The following is a 17,024-nucleotide window of genomic DNA, read 5'->3' as shown; positions in this document are numbered from 1 at the left end:
ATCTAGATAATGCGATAAAACTGTATTACCTGTCAGCTCAAACACAAATACAGTTATGTACAAACAAATGATGCACAGAATGAGATTTTCACTCTGCAGCGGAGTGTGCGCTGATATGAAACTTCCTGGCAGATTAAAACTGGTTGCCGGACCGAGACTATAGTTCAATTCTTTTATCTTGGCGGCTCGCGCATGCCCGCCTAGACGCGGGAGATTGCTGCGTTGCCAGTTGCACACGACGCACGCGCCAATAGAAGCAGCGCCATAGTATAGCATAGTTCGCAAGCTTACGTTTAGGGGGGAGCGCGCAGTTCGTGAAGTAAAGCCACCACGGCCGCATTAACCCTTTCGCTGCTACAAAGACGTGCTCCCTGCATTCCGCGCTGTGAGCGATTTTGTCACTGCACTGCTCGCCTGTGCAGACACATTGTGTTCCGACTGCTTTGACACTCTTTATCATTCTATTCTACAAAAACTATTTGGCTCAAAAATTACATTTTTACCTATCTTCTTGACTGATACCTTCCCCCCATAAATGACTTAATTTTGTTTCGATGTTCAACGCAGTTATTATGCAGCATTAAATACAGTAAACCATTGCACGAAATTTTGAAGAGTTTGCAGAGGTAAAAGTCCATAGAGTATACTTTCCGGATGGTCGATTTTAGTTGCCACAATGTTGAGAATGAAATGTGGACAAGATACCTAATATTTCATTTCATTTAAGTACCACATAAGTGTCGTATGTAATATTGAGAAATATTCCACCTTTCGCGACTGTAACAAAAGTTTTACTTACACTGGGCACGTTTGGCTTTATTTTAAAGCACTGCAATCAATCAAAAGGAAGTACACAAAATACATTAAACGAAACTGTGGACTTACAAAAACATTAGGACTTGAATATACCGTCTGTCAGTGAAGTGCTCAGAGCTATGTCAAATATAATTTTGTGTGTGGCACATACAAACAGCTTTTATTTGCTAAAACACTGATGAGCCAACACAAACGTTGAATATTGTGCTACCGCAGCACATAACTACGAAAGGTGACTTGGCAATGGAGGACACAAAATACATGATGCTTCAAAAGAGAGAAACGCGTCTGGTCTAAATAAGTCGCTTATTACAGTTGCAGAAGAGGGATATATTTCAATACCATTGGTAAAACTGCGACTGTGGAACAAAAACAAGAAATAGAACATGAATACCATTGTGTATGTGCCATACCTTTCACCGATGGAAGTGCTTTAAAATAAAGCCAAACGCGCCTTGTGTAAATAAAACTTTTATTACAGTCGCGAAAGACGGAATATTTCTCAATATTACATACGACACCTATGTGGTGCTTAAATTAAATGAGATATTGTTATACAGTAAATATTATATGAAATTTAGGTATCTTGTCCACATTTCATTCTCCACATTGTGGCAACTAAAATCGACCATACGGAAAGTATACGCTATGGACTTTTACCTCCGCAAACTCTTCAAAATTTCGTGCAATGGTTTACTACATTTAATGCTGCACATCAAAACAAAATTAAGTCATTTATGGGGGGAAGGTATCAGTCAAGAAGACGTGTAAAAATCAAATTTTTTGGCCAAATAGTTTTTGGAAATCGAATGATAAGTGTGTCAAAGCAGTGGGAACACCATGTGTCTGCACAGGCGAGAAGTGCAGTGATGACAAAATCGCGCACAGCGCGGAATGCGGGGAGCACGTGTCTGCAGCAGCGAAAAAGTTAATGAAGAGGCAAAGCACTAGAAATTTCATTCAAACGAATAAAATTCGTGAAGTAAGCCACTCCAATATTGTTTTTAAATAAAGAAAATATTAAGCACCACACAAGGTTTGAACTCATATCCTTTCACATGGCAGCCCAACACCTTAACCGTTGCGCTATCTCACCTCGTCAGATAGTGTAACTCCATAAGGACTCTAACATCTCACGCAACTACTTATAAACATTGTTGGTATGACTATGAACTACTCACGCTTCGTCGAAGTACGATAGGAAATAAACAATTATCGCTGTTGTTTATTGCGAAAAAGCAGTTCGTGAGATTGAAACAAATACCTTTCCTCGCTATCGCCTGAATTAGGAGTCTTATTGCTTGTTTGGTTTAATTAATAGAATATGAAGCAATTGGTATAAAGAATGCTTTTTCCAAACTTTCTATAAAAGAAAGTCTGCTATCAAGACATTGCTTTTGTTCTATTACTTTATTTATGATTGAACGTTTCTAAAACTGAAGACACTCGTCCGTGCTCTGCACTGCAGTCGAGATGTGGCAACGTCGTTCTCTGTTCATTGGCTGACTGTGTTTTGTGACGTCAGATGCGCAGAACGAACCTGAACTCGGCCGCCAAGATATATGACGCGCACTTTAGAACTCTGAACCTTTACATTTCACGGGCAAACGCCCTACTATCTGAGCAACCCAAGCACGACTCACGCCCCGCCCTCACAGCTTTAGTTCTGCCAATACATCGTCTCCTACCTTCCAAACTTCACAGAAGCTCTCCTGCGAACCTTTGATGATGTTAACGGCTACATCTGGCAGATAAACAAAGTCAGAGGTCTCAGCTCAGACATGGCTGACAGTGCGGTAGAATCTATGACCGTATGTGTTCAGTTTTAGTATATAGGTGTCACTTTGTATAAACAAACTATCTTCAAAAGAGATATTACAACTAAAGGAAAATAAAAAATATTCCAACCTACCACATAGTAGTACCCTGACACAGTGAAACAGAAGCCAGTAGACCGTTCCAAGTAACAAGTGAGCAAGAGGAAGGAAGGGGGAGAGGAGTCCTTGTCGGAGCTGGAGATCTTGGTGACTTTCCTGCTTAATCCTACATTGTTTCCTCAAACTGAAGACATTGACTAGGCTAGTAAAGACACACATGGCTGCAAAAGCTGGTGTTCCTGGCAGCATTTGTTCAGATGGAAAGGTACACCTAATTGAAAAGGAGACTTTCGCTGCAGTGGTGTTATTTGTAATTCCAGTGGGTGAATGTATTTACCAAGGGTGGCATGATGCTACTATCAGTTGCACATGTGGAGTTGACGGCTTCGCAGCCATTTCCTCATTTCTAGAGAGTTGTTTCTATATTTCATTTCATGACGAATTCCTCCCGATCAGCACAAAGAATGGTTATCCAATTTCTTCACACAGAAGAGGAGCATGCATCACAAATTTAAAACAGGATGAAAGGACTGTATAGAGAGCAGTGTCTCACATGGTGTACAGTATTTTGGTGGTGTCAGTGTTATGAGACTGGAATGTAAACTTCAAGGACATGCCATGCCCTGGGCAGATGCACGTTATCACTACCAGTGCTATGATTTCGGTTGTGGAGGAGTTCATACAGATGAAAAATCGGATCACCACACATGATACTGTTGTTGAACTGTCAACATGCAAAGGAACAGTGTATCACATACTCTCCGAGAAGCTTTGTTATGGCAAAGTTTGTGCACAGTGCATGTCCAAGCATCTTTCAGAAGATCAGAAGACAGTGAAAATGGGTGTTAGTTTCGCCCTTCTGTTGAGATAAATACAGCAAGGAATGGATTTCTTTGCTAAGATTGTGGCATGTGATAAAAGGTGGTGTCACCAGTTTGGCCCTGTCTACAAACAGATGAGTAGGGAGGGAGTGGTAATATTTGGGCTCGCCTCTTCAAAAAAAGCTCACTGTGCCACAAAGGCTGGAGACGCTGAGTTTCTTTTTCAATGAAGAAGGACCTCTACTTATCAACTGCCTACTTATCAACTGGCTAACATTGTGTACAACAGTTAATGTTGGGCAGTATTGCAATACATTTCTGAGGCTCAAGCAGACTATCAAGAACAAGTACAGGGGCAATTTCTCAAATGGGATAGCTCCTTCAGAAATATGAATGGGAGGTGCTAGAACATCCTCCTTACAGCCCCAGCATCTCCCCATGTGACTTGTATATCTTCGGCCCCTTAAAACAATCTCCGAAATTTCAGAAGTCCACCATGGCAAGGAAGTCCAGCACACTATGGAAAAACCAGATCCATCAGTGACCCGGGAGTTTCCTACACTGAAGCCTTCCAATCTCTTCCTACATGCTGGGATCGGTGTATCAATGTCAGTGGCAATTGTGTATAGTCATACTGTTCCACGTGAACTGTAATTCTATAATTGTTATTAAAATTTCTTTCCACATAACTGTAATTGCATTTTCATTTGGGTACACCTTACATTAATTTATAAAGACACGAACATGTGAATAACAACACTTGACAATCTAAATTAATTAGAGAGAGCGCAGTTTCTTTATATCTTGAATGCATCTATAACAACAAGCATCAGTTTAAAGCTAAACCAAATATTACATTGAAGAGAACACAGTCAGAAGAACATAGCAAAAACCAAAGCGAGAAAATGAAGATTTTTGAGAAAAAAAGAAAGCAACGATATCAGTAAAATAAGTACAATCATGCACCACAGCTGGGCATAATGATGTTAAAAAAAATTGTAAAAGTTGCATGTATATTCAGTTTTTGTGACAAACGTTGTGGTAATAGCCTAAAAATTAATATAAATCAAACATAATAATGCATAAATATTAAACAAAAGCAATTGCATGGCTAAGCTGAATTAAGGTACGGGGTGTTCAAAAAGTCTCTCCGCAGTGCCATATGATCGTTAGCTACACGTGCCATATAATTACAGGAATTGAACTGTGTATTCAACAACAGGGGCCACACTTTCAGCATTTAATGTGAAAATTTGCAAGTAAAAATGAATATTCAATAAATTAATAACTTTTATTTCACTGATTTTCATTTCGGTATATTCAATGCGGCATACAGCACGCGCAGCTAACAATCATACGGCACTGCGGAGAGACTTTTTGAACAACCCGTATTTTATTCACATTATGAAACAGATCACAGAAAATATAGAAACATTAAGAATTTTTTTTCAGAATTCACAGTGTTATACACACATAAAAATATTTACCTAAGAAATATGGATTTAATTCCTTTGACTGTAAGAAAATATCTTTCAGTTGCAGAAGGAGCTTTTTCACATTACTTTCAGTCTTGTATTCTTTCACAACAGAGATAAATTTCTGATAATTTTCAGTATCAAGTGCACCTTTTACCTGAAAATATTTAACAAGTGTTAATTAAACGAACTAAACTTAATAGGTGGTTACAGACTTAACTGTATAATTGTCTAAAATGGGGGAAGGGGGCAGCAGAGAGGGAGATGGAGAGGGAGGTGAGAATGGGCATATGGTGACAAAATAGGACTGTGAAACAACTCTGTTCTGAAACAACTTGATAATTTGCTGTTGAACCATTAAAGGTAGTTGTAATGTTTAGTAAATATTAAGACAAATATAAATATCTTACCTTCTTTACATAGTTTGTAATATCATCCAGTTTGTCTGTGCCAGATTTACTAGGTGCAGCTCTTGAAGAGGAACTGTATTTAGACACCTCTTTGAACCTGTTACTAGAAAGAGGCAAGGGGATTGCATTTTCTGAAGTGTTTTGATTTGATTCAGACAGCACATAAGTGAAAGGTGCCATCTTCATCTTCTTCTTTTTGGCTGGTGGAGGTTGTGAACAGCTCCCTTTAATATCAATAGTACCTCTGTTCTTGGAGACACTGTCAGGCATTTCATTCAGCAAATTAATGCATGTAGTATGGGGTTCAAGAGCATCCAAAAGGCTTCCATTTGTGAAAGGATTGTTACTCATTGCTGGACTCTGAGTAGTGGAGGCACTAGTTGTATATTCATTCATTGACCATGAAGTCGCATTATCATCTGATGATTTATGACTGTCTTCCTTGGTGTTTAATAAACGACCAATTGCTGTTCCAAATGATGCTGGTACAGGTGGTAAAGAAACATCTGAAATACTTAACACAGATGCTGATGGAAACTGCAAAGCAAAATACCACAGTCCATTACAATAAACTAACAAGCACAATAAAAAATCATATACTTGGCCAACAGTTAAACAAGCACAAGTTCAAGTACAAATACAATTACAAGTACAAGTACATTTACACCTACATCTACATACATACTCTGCAAGCCACTGTATGATGCGTGGCGAAAGATATCTCGTACCACTACTACTCACTTTCTTTTCCGTTCCACTTGGAAACAGAGCAAGAGAAAAATGACTATCCACAAGCCTCTGTACATGCACTAATTTGTCTTATCTTCATGCCTCTTCGGTGGAATGTACATTGGTGGCAGTAGTCATTCTGCAGTCAGCTTCAAATGTCAGTTCTCCAAATTTTCAAAATAGTGTTCCACAAGAAGAACTTCCTCTTCCCTTCAGAGATTCCCATCCAAGTTCACGAAGCATCTCCATGATACTCGCATGTTGATAGAACATACCAGTAACAAACCTAGCAGCCCGCCTCTGAAATGTTTCAATGTCTTTCTTTAATCCAGTCTGGTGGGTATCCCAAACACTCGAGCAGGGCTCAGAAAATGGGTCATACTAGTGTTCTCTATGCGCTCTCCTTTAGAGATGAACCACAGTTTTAATCTTCCCATAAACCAAAGTTGACCATTCACCTTCCCTACTACTGTCCTTATGTGCTCATTCCATTTCATATCACTTTGCAAAGTTATGCCTAGATGTTTAATCAATGTGATTGTCAAGCAGCACATTACTAATACTATATTCAAACATTACAGGATTATTTCTTCTACTCATCTGCATTAGCTTCCATTCTTCTACATTTATACCTAGCTGCCATTCATCACACCAACTAGAAATTGTGTCCAAGTTGTATTGTATCCAACATCCACTCACCACTGACACCTTCCTGTACACCACAGCATCATCAGCAAACTTTTTTATACGTCCATCCTTGTGCCAGGTCGTCTGGGGGACTACGGCTGTTCATCACTGTAAGAAAACTAAACACCTACAGCCATCCTTAAGTTATTGTGTAGCTACCAGTTTCGGCATTTCAATGCACCATCTTCAGGACTTAGTTGACACTGAAGGGGTTATTGCAATCCATATATATGATGTATCAGTGGCCAACAACTGCTTTACGCAGACTACCTATAATTGTGATGTCGTCCATCCAAACATCAAATGTCAACATTTTGGCATGTATGTTCACTGAGTGACCGATTAGATGATTTTGAACTGCTTACTGATTTCATGTAAGACCAAAACCTCTTAGGTTTCTTAGTTATATCTAATAAAAAAACAATGTAGCTTCGCACTGGCACTGCAAATGTTAGCTAATGCCTCTGACATGGACACAAGGAAAATTGTATACCATAGCTACTTAAACTCCTGTTATACAGTATGGTATTGTTATTTGGGGAATTTTGAGCAAAATAACTCACATACTGATTTACAGAAAAGAATCATTACAAACGTGTGCTGTGCAGCCAAGGAAATCATGTTTCTCACTATTTAAAAATCTTAAATTATTAACAGTCCCTCCCTAGATATCTGTGATATTATCATTTATTTATTTATTTATCTATTTTATTTTTATTTTTTTTAACATGGCAGTTTAGAATTATGGAAGGAAAAATGTTTTGATCACAGATATAATACAAGAGACAAAAATAATTTTATGTTAGACTCCCCAGCATAAGAGAAAGAAAATTTACAACAAACTAAAAGACAAGAACATTCCGAGAATGAATTTAAATTTACTGAAAAGTGAGCTACATGATACAGTGGAACTTGAATTTCACATTCTCCGATTTAACGCTTTTCACGATTGTACACCAAAAATTTGTAGCCCCAGTGCTAAAAATTTCCCAATTTTACATTCCTTCCTAGTAAGGTAGTCACTGTCCTCACCCATCCAGCCCCCTCCCTGTTCCCATTCCAGCACTACACAGTCGTCATTTCACCGCCACACCCAGTCTTTTAATTTCTTTTTATTTCTCTACTTTCCGCTATTTACCCCCTCCGCAACTTCTCTCCTACCTCAGTCTAAACTGCAACACTTCACTATACGCCACTCCCACCATACTATCCCTCCCCCTCCCTGCCCCAGCCTTCTCCTTACCCCCACCCAGTTGCCACTTCCATCATACACTGGTGCTGCTGCTCAGTGTGGTTTCAGCTCTCTGAGACTGCAGACGTGTGTGCAAGTTGCGTTTGCATGTGTGTGTGTGTGTGTGTGTGTGTGTGTGTGTGTGTGTGTGTGTGTGTCAAATGCTGACAAAGGCCTTAATAGCCGAAAGCTATAACTGTGTGAATCTTTTTGTTGTGCCTACCGCGACTCAGCATCTCCGCTATATGGTGAGTGGCAACTTTCCTTCTCTGGTATTGAAAATATACTTTTCGTGCAGATGATATGCTATGATAGAGATGTCACATGGAAATTGAACAAGGATTTGGCGATAGCACATTTTGAAGACCATCATGTTCAAATATGACATGATAGAGTTGCAAAAACTACATATACTGCTCATGTATATACTTTGCACAATGCATTATAGATCATAAAGATTGGCAGCAGTGGTAGAGGGCACAAAGCAAAACTGTAGCACTTGAGCTTTCTTTCAAATTTACATTTTATACAGTGTACAGAAATTTACTGAAACAATGTATAATAAGCTTGTCACGTCAACTGGGGAAGCAAATTCATTTTTTCATGTGTCTGTTTCTCTCATCAAGCCTAAAATTACACTTTAATGACAGCGAGTATATGAAGTGCGGCTTGTAAGAAAAGCATTAATATAACAGCAATGTTGACAAAGTTTGTCAGGAAGCAGATGTATACATATGCTTATGGTTTAACCACTTAGCTGCTGTGATGTTTTTGGTTTAATTCAGCACGTTCATCAGTTTTTTTCTTTTTCTGGGTGAGCACAGAGGATGATCTCTCAAAAAAGTGTGTTTTGAATGTACAATTTGTGGTCATAGCATGTTGGAAAATAGCTCAGTTACCTTGTACCCAGCTACCAATTTCAATTTTTTGATGAATTTTTACTTGCTGTTACACATCTGTGATGTTTTAAGTCCTGATGAAATTCATTACCAAAAATTATTGTATTAACATTTTATTCTACATTTAATTTCCTCCACTTGGACAGGTTTTATACAAAGTATTGGAGAGGATTGAGATTTTTAATCATATATGCCAATTGCCAATTATATGTGCCTTTTTTGTGTTAAATTTTTCTCAATTCTGCATTTTCCTCAATTTGGGTTTTTTAAGTCTGGACCGCACGAAAATGTACAATAGGGGTTTCACTGTACCCTACTTCAGCAATGCTACTAGTCAGTTGAGGATTTCATGAAGGATGAACTGAATATCTGTGGTAGGAGGATGTAGTTATCAACTATCTTGTTATGTAAACATAGATGTCTTTTTCACAAAAAGTTACATTGATGTTCAAATATTGCTCTATCTTATTAATTACAGTTAATATCAGTGAAGTCGTATTATCTTATTTTCACATGTCTCCTGTACCACAATTATATCATTAGTGCCTGTAAGCTATGAGGTGAATAAATCACAATCCTTGATGAACACATGTCACATTTCAGAAAAGTTCATGATATCAAAATCACTCAGAAATCGGCATTGTTCTATGGCATTCACGATGATTGATCCACTATGTGGCTTTACAGCCAAATATCTACATCTACATCAATTATCCGCAAACCACCTAATAGTGTGTGGTGGAGGGTACTTCTGGTACCACTATCTGATACCCCTTCCCTGTTCCATTCGCAAATGGTGTGTGGGATTTATGATTGTTGATAAACCTCTGTATTAGCCATAATTTCTCGAATTTTCTCATTGTGGACATTTTGCGAGATGTGGGAGAAATTAATTTGTTGTCTTATTCTAGCCAGAATTCTTTCAGAATTTCAACAGTAAACTACTCCGTGGCACACAAGCCTCTCTAGCAGCAACTGCCACAGGAACTTGCTTGTTTAGCAACTCTCTAATGTTATCGGGACAACTAAACAACTCTGTAATGAAGAACTGCTCTTTGTTAGATCTTCTCTGTTTCTTCTATTAGCCCTACCTTGTAAGGGTCCCATTGACAAGCAATACTCAAGAATCAGTTGAACAAGTGTTGAAAGCCACTTCTTTCATGGATGTGTTACATTTCCTTAAGATTACTTTTCCTACATTTGTGTTATGTTGCTATTCCACTACAGAGGCTCCAGAAAGTCCTATCTTTCCAATGTTAAAATAGCACTTATACATTAATGTTTTCTCAGAAAGTATTTGAGCTCAGAAGTTGAAATTTTTACAGGTTATTTATTGGAGTATTGGCTACAACTTAATACATGGATTTTTAACCATTTGAATTCAGTAGTTAGAGATTAATTTTTTCTATTTCAATGAAAATTCACTACTTTTGTGCCATTTGTTGTTTATAAATTGAACAATATACAGGTTTCTGGAAAAACGTAGTGTTAAGTTATGCAGAAGGGACTGTGTCACATTTCCTAAAAATTTTAAGCAAATTGGTTTGGTAGATCCTGAAAAAAAATTAATTTGTATGAAAAAATAAAACTTTTGGGAATCAAGTGACAAAGTTTGGATTACCTTTTTCATGCATTTCAATCCATAGGCTGGATTATCTTCATCTGCTGCAAACTACTCCTCCAGTTTCCTCTTTCTCCTCCTCCTTTTTACTCTGACTTGTATCTCTAGACTATTTATAGCCCTGTCAGAAGCCCAAAGACATTCTTTGTCTAAAGCAAGCATTATTCTTACCATGTTGAAATCTATATACATTCCCATATTTCGAAATACTTTGCATCTTACAACATTGCCATAATTGAATGTAGCAACAGCATCATACACACCAAAGTGAGTGTTTCTATTCCAACACAGTTGTGGAGATTCTTGACCATGTAACACTATTTACACTTACATTGGGGTTTTGAGTTTTTCCACGAACACACTTTTTCAACAGTTCAGGAGCTGCTAGGTCTCTGAAACTATGTTTTATCACTTACATTACCACATCACGCAGACTATGTTTATGAATGCACACTTCACTAGCTAGCAATCCCTTGTTGTACTTACACCAATTGTTAAGTCCTTTGGGACACAAGTATTGATGGGGACCTTCATCGGTTGAAAAAGTATGGAAAAAAAGGAGCCCAAACCTGTTTCATTGAGACTGTGTGTGTTTTGCCTAATAGCTATTTCACAATAGTTCTGTATTTTGTCAATTACACTGTCAGTTAACCTTACCTTCTCACGCAACCCTTTACTATCACTGAGTTTTTGTTTTTGTTACGAAGCTTTCACTTGCCGAAGTCTTGATCCCATTTGTTTCTGTACGTGTCCAATACATTCAGATTTCTGCACTACAACATCATCGCCATAGGGCTTCAGTTCTTGAATATGTTTGACACTTATAGAATCACCATCACCTAGGCAATTTACTTATCGCACATTATCATATGCAACAGAATAATGAAGTATACTAGCAACACCAGCCACCTCCGTTCCTCCACTGCTGACAGTATAGTTAAGTGTGCAATTATTTTCATGTGTACCTTTATTTTTTTGTGGACACCTACAATATATAGATATTACTGCTACATCTAAAACTTTCCCTGTATACACACTGGTGGCAAATACTACACCATGAAGATATGCCAGGTACCATCGAATGCTCAATCAGGTTTCTATTACCGCTGTTTTCTATTACTGCCTCTTCCACAGCTTTTTTCATAGGTTCTATACAGACATATTCTACTTTAGACCCTATGAATCTATTATAGTTCATAAACTTGGTTGGGTGATTTGGAGTACTCATCATGCCACAGAAAACTGCACCTTCACCAATTGTATGCAAGGCATAAACAAATCTAATGTTGTGTTCATAGATTTTGCTACAATTTTCTTCATTTGGAATTACTGCAACACAGTTCCAAAAGGAGGTCATGTATGAACACTTACCACACTTCAGTTCCATTTCACTGGAAAGTCCTACATGATTTTTTGCAGAGAGTTCCAGACAGACTTCACTACACTGAATACATCTTACACAGTTTGAAAAAATTCTGTTGAGAACTGACATATCAAATATTTCATTCACGTCCGATTCGACAATAAAATATTCGTACTTTACACTAACGGAACCAATCTTCCTCTGCAAATTATTTTCTTTCTCACTTTCATGGCAATGGGCAGGTGTACCACCAAGATTAGGTTCACACACTTTGTTATCATCTTTATTGTTTACGGTAATAACAACTACCTTTGGCTTTCCAACATTTCTCCTTTTCTTAAAAGCCTTCAGAGGATCCCTAGTCACTTTACATTTATCCACGGTTTTCCTTCAATAAGACAGAGACTTCAATGAACAGAATACATTAGGAATATTTTCAGCATTACAAGAGAGTAAATAAACATAAAACGTACGACAATCAAGCGAGTGATATATATCGAATTATCACACGTTAGCCACAACACTTATTTTGTAACACTTATTTTCTCTCACATTACTAATATGTACATGATGAGCATGTAGATTCATGAGTACAACATTTGACAGCAGTTTAACAGCACCACAGTGGGCCACACCCTGCAGAACATATTTCAAAAATATTTTAAAAATAGTTCTTGTCTTCTGAACTGAATGCATTATATATCAATTGAAAGGGGAAAGTCTGCAGATATTTAAAATGCAAAAAAGGAAAAATTGAACATTTCATGATTTTGAATCTTTCCGGAGCTGCTGTAGGTCACATAACAGTCCTATCACACTTTCTGGGGGTATTCCTGAAATTTCCTCTACACATGTTCCTTTACGAGCGACATGTTGAGTTCACTCTGGAAAGAAGTCTTGAATCGAGTCACAAACCTGGGCTGATATCTCACGGATCTTTTTCACTAACCAGCAGTGCGGGGTTGGTGTCAAATGGAATGTGGAATCTATGTTGGTTTTAAAGGAGGCCATATTTGTTCCCCAAAAACATCATGATATGTGAGCATAATTCGGCAACCGATTGACATCAGCAATATAGACCTATAATTACGTGAATCTGACGTATTACCCTTCTTGATACAGAAACGACCTGCATTTTTTCCCAATCGCAAGTACCCTCCGTCGCTCCAGTGTCCTATGATAAACGCATGATGATTGAAAAGAGGTACTGTATTACGATCTTCCACGATGAAACAATTTCAGAAGACTAAATTCAGTAATTCAGCCTTCTTTCTGTCATTTTCCATTTTGGTGCCTGTATGGTCACTTAGTGACTGATTAGATGATTTCAATCTCCTTACTGATTTTGTGTAAGGCCAAAACCTCTTAGGGTTCTTAGTTGTACCTAGTAAACAAACTACGTAGCTTCACATTTGCAGTGCAAATATTAGCTAATGCCACTGACATGGACACAAGGAAAATTGCATATCCCACTGACATGGACACAAGGAAAATTGCATACCATAGCTACTTCTACTGTTATAATGTGTGGTATTGTTATTTGGGGAATATTGAGCAAAATAATGCCCCCCATGAACCATGGACCTTGCCGTTGGTGGGGAGGCTTGCGTGCCTTAACGATACAGATATCCGTACCGTAGGGGTAACCACAACGGAGGGGTATCTGTTGAGAGGCCAGACAAACGTGTGGTTCCTGAAAAGAGGCAGCAGCCTTTTCAGTAGTTGCAGGGGCAACAGTCTGGATGATTGACTGATTTGGCCTTGTAACACTAACCAAAACGGCCTTGCTGTTGTGGTACTGTGAACGGCTAAAAGCAAGGGGAAACTACAGGCGTAATTTTTCCCGAGGGCATGCCCCTTTACTGCATGATTAAATGATGATGGCATCCTCTTGGGTAAAATATTCTGGAGGTAAAATAGTCCCCCATTCGGATCTCCGGGCGGGGACTACTCAAGAGGACGTCGTTATCAGGAGAAAGAAAACTGGCATTCTACGGATCGGAGTGTGGAATGTCAGATGCTTTAATCGGGCAGGTAGGTTAGAAAATTTAAAAAGGGAAATGGATAGGTTAAAGTTAGATATAGTGGGAATTAGCGAAGTTCGGTGGCAGGAGGAACAAAACTTTTGAACAGGTGAATACAGGGTTATAAATACAAAATCAAATAGGGGTAATGCAGGAGAAGGTTTAATGATGAATAAAAAATAGGAGTGCGGGTAAGCTACTACAAACAGCATAGTGAACGCATTATTGTGGCCAAGATAGACACGAAGCCCACAACTACTACAGTAGTACAAGTTTATGTGCTAACTAGCTCTGCAGATGATGTAGAAATTAATGAAATGTATGATGTGATAAAAGAAATTATTCAGGTAGTGAAGGGAGAAGAAAATTTAATAGTCGTGGCTGACTGGAATTCAATAGTAGGAAAAGGAAGAGAAGGAAACATAGTAGGAGAATATGGATTAGGGCTAAGAAATGAAAGAGGAAGCCTCCTGGTAGATTTTGCACAGAGCATAACTTAATCATAGCTAACACTTGGTTCAAGAATCATGATTGAAGGTTGTATACATGACAGAACACTGGAGACGCTAGAAGGTTTCAGATAGATTATATAATGGTAAGACAGAAATTTAGGAACCAGGTTTTAAATTGTGGACTCTGACCACAATCTATTGATTATGAACTGTAGATTAAAACTGAAGAAACTGCAAAAAGGTGGGAATTTAAGGAGATGGGACCTGGATAAACTGACTAAACCAGAGGTTGTACAGAGTTTCAGGGAGACCATAAGGGAACAATTGACAGCAATGGGGGAAAGAAGTACAGTAGAAGAAGAATGGGTAGCTTTGAGGGATGAAATAGTGAAGACAGCAGAGGATCAAGTAGGTAAAAAGACGAGGGCTAGTAGAAATCCTTCGATAACAGAAGAGATACTGAATTTAATTGATGAAAGGAGAAAATATAAAAATGCAGTAAATGAAGCAGGCAAAAAGGAATACAAACGTCTCAAAAATGAGATTGACAGGAAGTGCAAAATGGCTAAGCAGGAATGGCTAGACGACAAATGTAAGGATGTAGAGGCATATCTCACGGGGGGTAAAAAAAATAGATACTGCCTACAGAAAAATTAAAGAGACCTTTGGAGAAAAGAGAATCACTTGCATGAATATCAAGAGCTCAGATGCAAACCCAGTTCTAAGCAAAGAAGGGAAATCAGAAAGGTGGAAGGAGTATATAGAGGGTCTATACAGGGGCGATGTTCTTGAGGACAATATTAGGGAAATGGAAGAGGATGTAGATAAAGATGAAACGGAAGATATGATACTGCGTGAAGAGTTTGACAGAGCACTGAAAGACCTAAGTCGAAACAAGGCCCCGGGAGTAGACAACATTCCATTAGAACTACTGACAGCCTTGGGAGAGTCAGTCCTGACAAAGCTCTACCATCTGGTGAGCAAGATGTATGAGACAGGCGACATTCCCTCAGGCTTCAAGAAGAATATAATAATTCCAGTCCCAAAGAAAGCAGGTGTTGACAGATGTGAAAATTACCGAACTATCAGTTTAATAAGTCACAGCTGCAAAATACTAACGCGAATTCTTTACAAATGAATGTAAAAACTGGTAGAAGCCGACCTCGGGGAAGATCAGTTTGGAATCCGTAGAAATGTTGGAACACGTGAGGCAATACTGACCCTACCACTTATCTTAGAAAATAGATTCAGGAAAGGCAAACATACGTTTCTAGCATTTGTAGACTTAGAGAAAGCTTTTGACAATGTTGACTGGAATACTCTCTTTCAAATTCTGAAGGTGGCAGGGGGTAAAATACAGAGATCGAAAGGCCATTTACAATTTGTACAGAAAGCAGATGGCAGTTATAAGAGTCGAAGGGCATGGTTGGGAAGGGAGTGAGACAGGGTTGTAGCTTCTCCCCGATGCTATTCAATCTGTATATTGAGCAAGCAATAAAGGAAACAAAAGAAAAGTTCGGAGTAGGCATTAAAATCCATGGAGAAGAAATAAGAACTTTGAGGTTCGCCGATGACATTGTAATTCTGTCAGAGACAGCAAAGGACTTGCAAGAGCAGTTGAACGGAATGGGCAGTGTCTTGAAAGGAGGTTATAAGATGAACAACAACAAAAGCAAAACGAGGATAATGGAATGTAGTCGAATTAAGTCGGGTGATGCTGAAGGAATTGGATTAGGAAATGAGACAATTAAAGTAGTAAAGGAATTTTGCTATTGGGGGAGCAAAATAACTGATGATGGTCAAAGTAGAGAGGATATAAAATGTAGACTGGCAATGGCAAGGAAAGCGTTGCTGAAGAAGAGAAATTTGTTAACATCGAGTCTTGATTTAAGTGTCAGGAAGTTGTTTATGAAAGTATTTGTATGGAGTGTAGCCATGTATGGAAGTGAAACATAGACGATAAATAGTTTGGACAAGAAGAGAACAGAAGCTTTCAAAATGCGGTGCTACAGAAGAATGCTGAAGATTAGATGGGTAGATCACATAACTAATGAGGAGGTATTGAATAGAATTGGGGAGAAGAGGAATTTGTGGCACAACTTGACTAGAAGAAGGGATCGGTTGGTAGGACGTGTTCTGAGGTATCAAGGGATCACCAATTTAGCAATGGAGGGCAGCGTGGAGGGTAAATATCGTAGAGGGAGACCAAGAGATGAATACACTAAGCGGATTCAGAAGGATGTAGGCTGCAGTAGGTACTGGGAGATGAAGAAGCTTGCACAAGACAGAGTAGCATGGAGAGCTGTATCAAACCAGTCTCAGGACTGAAGACCACAACAACAACAACAACAACAACAACAACAACATAATGCACATACAGAATTACAGAAAAGAATCATTGGAAATGTGTGCTTTGCATCCAAGGAAATCATTTCTCACCTTATTTAAAAATCTGAAATTCTTAACTGTCCCTCCCTATGTATCTATGATATCATCGTTTTGGTAAAGTTTTACTTCCAAAGTCACTGAATGCTTCTCTCGTTGCTCTCCTTATGATTCACTTCATTCAAGTTTTGTCTGGCAGCTAGGTTTTGACTTCTCTTGATTCTGTGATGAAGC

The 17,024-nt window shown here is 38.5% G+C and overlaps 1 protein-coding gene across 1 annotated transcript in view; it reads right to left on the bottom strand.

Moving 5' to 3' along the window:
- Positions 1-17,024, bottom strand: part of LOC124605357 (regulator of telomere elongation helicase 1 homolog) — a 125,792-nt gene that overhangs the window by 13,322 nt on the left and 95,446 nt on the right. The window contains exons 13-14 of the mRNA XM_047136983.1: positions 5,400-5,936; positions 5,002-5,146 (exon numbers count right to left, since the gene is read on the bottom strand). Of these exons, the coding sequence (XP_046992939.1) occupies positions 5,002-5,146; positions 5,400-5,936 (682 nt within the window). The remainder of the gene's footprint in view (positions 1-5,001; positions 5,147-5,399; positions 5,937-17,024) is intronic.

This window comes from Schistocerca americana, chromosome 3, assembly GCF_021461395.2.
Source record: "Schistocerca americana isolate TAMUIC-IGC-003095 chromosome 3, iqSchAmer2.1, whole genome shotgun sequence".
Taxonomy (NCBI): Eukaryota; Metazoa; Arthropoda; class Insecta; order Orthoptera; family Acrididae; genus Schistocerca; species Schistocerca americana.
The sequence above is the reverse complement of the archived record's forward strand: the minus strand, read 5'-3'. Positions and strand labels throughout refer to the sequence as shown.